Source organism: Porites lutea, chromosome 4 (assembly GCF_958299795.1).
Source record: "Porites lutea chromosome 4, jaPorLute2.1, whole genome shotgun sequence".
Lineage (NCBI taxonomy): Eukaryota > Metazoa > Cnidaria > Anthozoa > Scleractinia > Poritidae > Porites > Porites lutea.
In genome coordinates this window covers 28,896,900-28,905,405 of record NC_133204.1, presented here as the reverse complement: position 1 = coordinate 28,905,405, position 8,506 = coordinate 28,896,900, and the positions used below count along the sequence as shown (strand labels likewise).

Here is an 8,506-nt window from a genome sequence, read left to right as displayed (position 1 = left end):
GTAGTTATCCTAGCTTTGTTCTTTTATGGCCAGGCATATGTAGTTATGCTGGCTTCTGGCTTGTCATATGTAGTTATGCTAGCTTTGTTTTTCTTTTCTGGCATCAAGGGTCAACCAACGCGTCGACTTTGTGTCTTGACATGGTTTTTGTGCCCGCCAGGGTGTTTTTAAATTTTCTTGCCCACTTTCCCCTTTTGATCTCATCTAGATTAATGTGAGTCTTTCTGTATGCCGGGTTTCCTTTTCTCTTTTTAGGTTGCAGATTGTTATCATGCCAAAAGCCAAGTCCAGTCGCCGTACATCTACCTCAACTGCTCCCACGAAAAGTAGCAGCCCTCGAGCTAGTGTCCAAGCCAGCAGTACAGCGGTTCGGGCTGTTCCTGCCACGTCAAAACGATCCCCACAAGTTGAAGCTATCCCAGTAGAATCCGATCCTGCTGTCCCTACCCATTCAAATGAGTCTGTGCAACCCATGTTATCCCCACAGTTTATGGAGACCCTAATAACCCGAGTTGCGGATGGGGTTTCTCGTCGTTTATCTCCTGCTGAGGTTTCCAGTAATCCGTCTCCTGAGGCACTATCAACTCTACAAGAGGTTCCAGTCAGTTCCCCTGTTGGCCAGAATACTGAGGACGTTGCGTCCACAGTTGTTCAACAGAGCTTGGCTAATGTTTCGACTGCCTTGACGGGTCTGATCCCCCAAGTTTCAGCATCCAACCCAGTGCCAGGTCAGTTGTTTCAATCCGTGAGCTTACCAGTCACTACGAGCCTCAGCGCTCCGGAAGTTAAAAAATTCGTACCGTCTGGTTGCTATGAAGTGACGTAATCATCCAGTTGAGTATCCATCACCGTAACACTTTTGCGGTCAACTACCGCAGCGCTCGTAAAGTACTTTAATTAAAACCGTGTTCAAAACCCTGTAGGAAGTCTGTTTATTTTTGAGTCGATTAATGCACTGCTGACTTTCACGAGGTCAACTTTTGCGTAAATTATCAAACATTATGTTAAGCGGGAAATCTACCTATGGTTCGCGGGAGAAGCAACTTCTATAGCGGCGCAATACAAATGTTTCGAGAGTCGAGAATGTGCTCACAAACTATTCACTATGCGACGAAAGGAGAAATCACTGGCATGATAGCTGCATGTAATAGTAATTTTATCAATCCAGGTCGCGCCGTGTTCGCTCGAGAACGCTGTGACAACCTTGTTTGGCGCGCTTCTCAATACTTCCAAAACATGTTGTAATCGGTAAGTAGACTTAAGCACTTAGTATCGCCAAGCCATTCGAATCAGTGTATACCCAATTCTTTGTCTGAAGATTCTCGCAAACACATATACCAAGTAAATCTGGATGGAAGAGGAAATTGTCTCCAGAAACGCAGCCAGATTATATTTTGAAGGATGGCGGCACAATTCAACGCGTCTTCCAGGTCAGCCCTAATTTATAGTTCGTAAGAGTATAAATTGCGATCTCCCTATTAAGCTTTCTTTGATAAAACTTCAGTAGAAACAAAACAACGCAGACATGACATTTTCCTGCATGAGACACAATCGGCTGAAGGAAATATCTGTTTACAAGTCGGGTAAATTATCCATTCTTGCGCACCGCAAAATAAGCTAAAATCAGTCGCTGGGTACCTGGCATATCATTAAGCCTGAGCGCTTCTAAGAATAACACGTTTAAAACTTCGACGCGTAGAAAAAAAAGGCAGTTGTTCTATATCCTTTCTGGTTCATCCAGGTAGAAGTCCTGGCATGATATTATTATGCCTGAGCGCTTCTAGGATATATAACACGTTTAGCATTTCAACCCGTAGCCGTAAAAAAAAATTTTGGCAGACGGTTGTTCTATATCCTTTCTGGTTCACCCAGGTAGAAGTCCTGGTATGATGTTATTATGCCTGAGCGCTTCTAGGATATATAACACGTTTAGTATTTTGATCCGTAGCCGAAAAAGAAACATGATTAGGCAGTTTTCTATATCCTTTCTGGTTCACCCAGGTAGAAGTCCTGGCATGATGTTATCATGCCTGAGCGCTTCTGGGATATACAACACGTTTAGCGTTTCGACCCGTAGCCGAAAAAAAAATTAGGCTGTTGTTCTATATCCTTTCTGGTTCACCCAGGTAGAAGTCCTGGCATGATGTTATTATGCCTGAGCGCTTCTAGGATATATAACACGTTTAGCATTTCGATCCGTAGCCGAAAAAAAGAAATTAGGCTGTTGTTCTATATCCTTTCTGGTTCACCCAGGTAGAAGTCCTGGCATGATGTTATTATGCCTGAGCGCTTCTAGGATATATAACACGTTTAGCATTTCGATCCGTAGCCGAAAAAAAGAAATTAGGCTGTTGTTCTATATCCTTTCTGGTTCACCCAGGTAGAAGTCCTGGCATGATGTTATTATGCCTGAGCGCTTCTAGGATATATAACACGTTTAGCATTTCGATCCGTAGCCGAAAAAAAGAAATTAGGCTGTTGTTCTATATCCTTTCTGGTTCACCCAGGTAGAAGTCCTGGCATGATGTTATTATGCCTGAGCGCTTCTAGGATATATAACACGTTTAGCATTTCGATCCGTAGCCGAAAAAAAGAAATTAGGCTGTTGTTCTATATCCTTTCTGGTTCACCCAGGTAGAAGTCCTGGCATGATGTTATTATGCCTGAGCGCTTCTAGGATATATAACACGTTTAGCATTTCGATCCGTAGCCGAAAAAAAGAAATTAGGCTGTTGTTCTATATCCTTTCTGGTTCACCCAGGTAGAAGTCCTGGCATGATGTTATTATGCCTGAGCGCTTCTAGGATATATAACACGTTTAGCATTTCGATCCGTAGCCGAAAAAAAGAAATTAGGCTGTTGTTCTATATCCTTTCTGGTTCACCCAGGTAGAAGTCCTGGCATGATGTTATTATGCCTGAGCGCTTCTAGGATATATAACACGTTTAGCATTTCGATCCGTAGCCGAAAAAAAGAAATTAGGCTGTTGTTCTATATCCTTTCTGGTTCACCCAGGTAGAAGTCCTGGCATGATGTTATTATGCCTGAGCGCTTCGAGGATATATAACACGTTTAGCATTTCGATCCGTAGCCGAAAAAAAGAAATTAGGCTGTTGTTCTATATCCTTTCTGGTTCACCCAGGTAGAAGTCCTGGCATGATGTTATTATGCCTGAGCGCTTCTAGGATATATAACACGTTTAGCATTTCGACCCGTAGCCGAAAAAAAGAAATTAGGCTGTTGTTCTATATCCTTTCTGGTTCACCCAGGTAGAAGTCCTGGCATGATGTTATTATGCCTGAGCGCTTCTAGGATATATAACACGTTTAGCATTTCGATCCGTAGCCGAAAAAAAGAAATTAGGCTGTTGTTCTATATCCTTTCTGGTTCACCCAGGTAGAAGTCCTGGCATGATGTTATTATGCCTGAGCGCTTCTAGGATATATAACACGTTTAGCATTTCGATCCGTAGCCGAAAAAAAGAAATTAGGCTGTTGTTCTATATCCTTTCTGGTTCACCCAGGTAGAAGTCCTGGCATGATGTTATTATGCCTGAGCGCTTCTGGGATATATAACACGTTTAGCGTTTCGATCCGTAGCCGAAAAAAAAAATTAGGCTGTTGTTCTATATCCTTTCTGGTTCACCCAGGTAGAAGTCCTGGCATGATGTTATTATGCCTGAGCGCTTCTGGGATATATAACACGTTTAGCGTTTCGACCCGTAGCCGAAAAAAAAAATTAGGCTGTTGTTCTATATCCTTTCTGGTTCACCCAGGTAGAAGTCCTGGCATTATGTTATTATGCCTGAGCGCTTCTAGGATATATAACACGTTGGCAATGAAATCGACCGCAGACTTTAAAATGTTCTTTTTAGAAGGTACTGAATTATTTTTTCCGGACATTTTGTTTGATATCGCATTTTTAATTAATTTTTTTTGTCGCCCCAGGATGATGACATGATTGCGTGAAAATTGACGCCTCTATCATATTAGATGCGAAATACGATCAGAGATTAAGGGAATAGGGAATGTTGCAAGCTACTGGGTATCCAGCTGAGATAGCTGACTTTTACTCAGCTATCTCAGCTGGATACTGAGGGGTTTTTTTGGTTGCTAAGATTGTGCAGCTCGTTATGGATGCCAGTCTATCAGAAAAAATACGGGCAAAAATTTGGGAGGACGAATATGTAGACTTTGGTTCACTACTTGCCAACCCAGTGTTGGTCGATCAATATCAAATAACCTTTAATAATTCAGACAGCGATTTTACCCCCTCTCCTTGCCTTGAACCATTGGCTAAGCACAAAAAGGTTACAACAATTGAAACATGGTTAAGCAGTTTTCATGTTTTTGTGGGGGCTTACTCAAAACAATTCCCTCATGAGGCCCCCGCCCTCATGGAATATGGGGAGATAACTGAGGACTTGGCTGGGAAGGGCCACAACTGGAAATTTTACGACAAGAATTTTCGTTTTCTGAGGCAGGAACACCGTTCCGCTCTTCCGTGAGATCGAATCCATGGTGAGTTGTGGCTTAAGTCACAAGTTTCCCTTCGTCGACCACTCCAAAACCCACCTCATCCACCAAAAGGAAAGGCAGATTTTGTACCAAAAGGATATTGTTTTAAATTCCATAAGGACCGCAAGTGTCTTCCTAGTTGTACTTTTAAGCACCTTTGCTACAGGTGTGAGGGGTCACACCCAATTTCAAAATGTAATTTTCGTGGCTCACCAAAAATTGCCAGTTCTCAGCCCTGACCCGCCAAGTCCGGTCCTCCCCTTCGGTATCCCAGCCTCCCAACTCCAGTAAAAGTTGATAGATTAGGTTTTCTCCTAGAGGGTTACACCCCTTCCACTGTTGAATTTTTGTCATTTGGTTTTACTCAAGGTTTTCCGGTTCACTTTCAAGGTGAGCGTAAATCTAGAACAGCTACGAATTTAATATTGGCTCTAGATAATCCAGAAGCTGTTGATGCTAAGCTCCAAAAAGAGCTAGAAGCCCATAGATTAGCAGGTCCTTTCCAATCCCCTCCTTTGTCTCCCTTGTGGATCTCACCTCTCGGCTTAGTCCCAAAGAAGGTTCAGGGAGAATTTCGCTTAATCCATCATTTGTCTTTTCCGACCGGCTGCTCTGTTAATGTCGGCATTTCTTCAGATCATACCAGTGTTAAATATGCTACAATTGATGAGGCCATCCAATTGAGTAAAAGTGCTGGTCCAGGTTGTTTTTTGGCCAAGACAGATGTTAAAAATGCATTCACGATTATCCCCATTCACCCTGATGATTATGGTCTCCTTGGGGTGCAGTGGAGGGGACTCTATTATTATGAGCGATGCATGCCAATGGGTTGTTCCTCTTCCTGCTTGACTTTTGAAATGTTTAGCACAGCTGTGGAATGGATTGCTCGTAATAAGCTAAAAATTGATTACATTTTACACATCCTTGATGATTACCTTCTAGTTGCTCCTAGTGAGCAACTCTGTCAACAACAGCTGGATTTGTTTTTGTCACTTTGCTCTTACCGGTATTCCCATAGCACCAGAAAAGACTTGTGGTCCCTCCACTATCATATCGTTTGCTGGTATTGAATTAGACTCCATTTTTTTGGAGGCTCGTCTACCTCGTGATAAGATTGGAAAATGTATTTCCCTGATCTCAGATTTTATCCACCGCAAAAAGGTCACCTTAAAGGAGGTGCAGTCCCTCAACGGCCTCTTAAATTTTGCTTGTTCAGTCATAAGACCAGGTCGAGCCTTTTTAAGACGTCTGATTGACTTGACATTGGGTGTACGTTTACCGAACCATTACAGTAGACTTAATCGTGAGGTGAAGGAGGATCTCAAAACATGGCTTTTTAAATTAAATTTCAATGGAAGGTATTTTTTCTTGGACGACTTATGGCTCAATTCCTCCAAATTAAATCTTTTTACTGATGCCTCTAGTGCACATGGTTTTGGTGCAATATTTGGGTCCCACTGGTGCTATGGGAAATGGCCTGCTAATTGGGAATACCAGAATATTGCAATTCTAGAGTTTTATCCTGTTGTCTTATGTCTGTACCTTTGGGGCGAAGCCATGAGTAATCAGTGCATATTGTTTTTTACCGACAATGAATCCCTGGTTCATGTGATCAATAGACAAACGTGCAAGGATAAACATTTGATGGCCTTTGTTCGGAAGCTTGTTTCAATATGTTTACATCACAATATTCTTTTCAAAGCCAAACACATTCGGGGAATTCATAATAACCTAGCTGATGCTCTGTCTCGCTTGCAGGTGCAGACTTTCAGACATCTAGCTCCAGCCCACATGGACCCCTTGCCTACAGATATTCCCCAGCATCGGCAGCCTCAGAATTGGGTTCAATAGTGTCCATGCTTGATACGTCCAGTCTCCAACCTTCCTCTATTCCAACTTATCGTCGTGCATGGACGCTTTTTACCAATTCTTGAACACAATTTTCCAGTCCGTTTCCAACTAATTTCCCATCTCACCCAATACACTGGCTCTTTTTATCGCTTACATGTATAACAGAAATTATGCTCCATCAACAGTAAGTTCCTATGTGTCTGCTCTCGCTTATTCACACAAATTTCTTGGTTATTCAGATCCTACGAAGGCCTTCTTCATCATTCAAATGTTTAAGGGTTGAAACAAACTTGGTTATCGTTTAGATGCACGCTTGCCTATTACCCTTCCAGTTCTCCAAAAATTGATTGAGTCTTCGGCTACACGTTCTATTTCCGAGTTTCAATGCTGTTAGTTTAGAGCCATGTGTACAACAGTATTTTTTGCCTTCCTTAGAATCGGTGAGATGACCTACAACTCAGCGAAGGACGCTAGCAATCTTACACTACAGGTTCAACATGTTTCTAAACTGGTTGATATTTCCAATTATGTCGTCGCTCTTAAGATTACCTTTGGCAATTTCAAACACAGCTACAACCAGCGTCCCTTTACAATCTTTTTGCATCGCCAGAATTCTTGTTGTCCCGTGCAATTTTTACTACAGTATTTAGCAAGGCGAGGAAATAGACCAGGCCCACTTTTCCTTAATCCAGATAACAATCCCGTTTCTAGAAAATTTTTTGCGGACCTTCTTTCTCTTTCATTAAAGGCTTGTAGGCTGGACTCCACACGTTATAAAGGTCATAGCTTCCGCATCGGTGCTGCCTCATTTGCCGCAGAGCGGGGAATGTCTGATGCTCAAATAAGGGCTTTGGGTCGCTGGAAGTCAAATGCCTTTCTTAAATATATTAGAATACCGTCACTTTCAAAATAATTTTTCTTTTGCATGTAACTCTTGCATGGCTTGCGGGGGAGGCTGTGCATGGGTTACTTGAAAGTGATAGGACTGAATAGCAAGGGCAGCAGTCCTATCATTTTCCAGTACTTATATACAAAGGAGTATGGGGTTCTGATTAGCAAGGGCAGCAGTTCCCCATAGTCCAATCTCCAGGCTAAGGGCCTGATGTTTCTTTTGTTTTCATGGTTTCTTATTAGGAACTGAATTGCAAGGGCAGCAGTTCCCATTGTTCATGAGGTTATTTTAATGCAAGATTTCTTAGTTTTTTAGGCAAAAACTTTTACCACTTTCTTTTACTACTTTACTACTTGAACTGATTTGCAAGGGCACCAGGTCTTAATTTCAGTTAAATTGTCTCTCTTAATTCAAGATTTACTAGATGTATTGGGCATAGCTCTTTACACCTTCTTATCCATAGCTATTTGAACTGATTTGCAAGGGCAGCAGTTCTACTTCCTAGTTGGAATAACTTAACTTTTGTCGAGGAGGTGCATGTGACCTCTTACACCTTTCGGATTGTCGGCAAGTTAAGATGCTTTTGTTTCTGTTCTCAATTTGGGGGCTGCATTTCTTTCGGGTGGGCGGCAGTATGGTATCCATCATTCTGCTTGTCGTTTTTTGTGCCCTTACCTTTACTGGGCTCATTGCATCTTAAAGTTAACTGATTAATGCTTATTGTTTTATTTAAATTATTAATTTATTAACGTGAGCTTCGCTTTTAGCCCTGGCTAAATCTATATATTATTCCACAAATCAGTTAACTTGTGCTCATTTATGTGACTTTTGAGGTAAAGGTTAAGGGATTTTAGAGTGAAAAAAATTTGGATCGCGTTGATAGCCTTATATGTACACCCAAAAAATAGTCTTCGGTCATATTTAAGAGCAATAATGGTTCTTGATCACAGTAGATTAAGCATGGAAAACAAATTCTTGGAAAACAAATCAGGCCGAATTTCTTGCGTTCAACAAGTTTACTTTACAAAATCTTGCCGACAAATCTGGGTGCGTGCAAACCAACCTTTTATACTTTTTATACATCACATCTGAGGAGAAAGAGTTTTATGAGGCGCTGTTTTTATCTTACAGACCTCGTACAAAATGCAGTAGTTCACAATTTTTTAAGACAAATTGCATTCATTCATTATTCTGGACCATCAAAGTACGCGTGGACCTTTAGCGAAACGGCTAAAAAAATTTCCAA

The 8,506-nt window shown here is 41.6% G+C and overlaps 1 protein-coding gene across 1 annotated transcript; it reads left to right on the top strand.

Moving 5' to 3' along the window:
* The first annotated feature begins 271 nt into the window (after window positions 1-271).
* LOC140934508 (uncharacterized) lies at window positions 272-7,335 on the top strand. Its single transcript, XM_073384119.1, has 3 exons — window positions 272-728; window positions 4,887-5,299; window positions 5,460-7,335. Exons 1-3 carry the CDS (start codon window positions 272-274, stop codon window positions 6,366-6,368), a joined length of 1,779 nt encoding a protein of 592 aa, XP_073240220.1. The 3' UTR covers window positions 6,369-7,335.
* The last annotated feature ends 1,171 nt before the right edge of the window (window positions 7,336-8,506 follow it).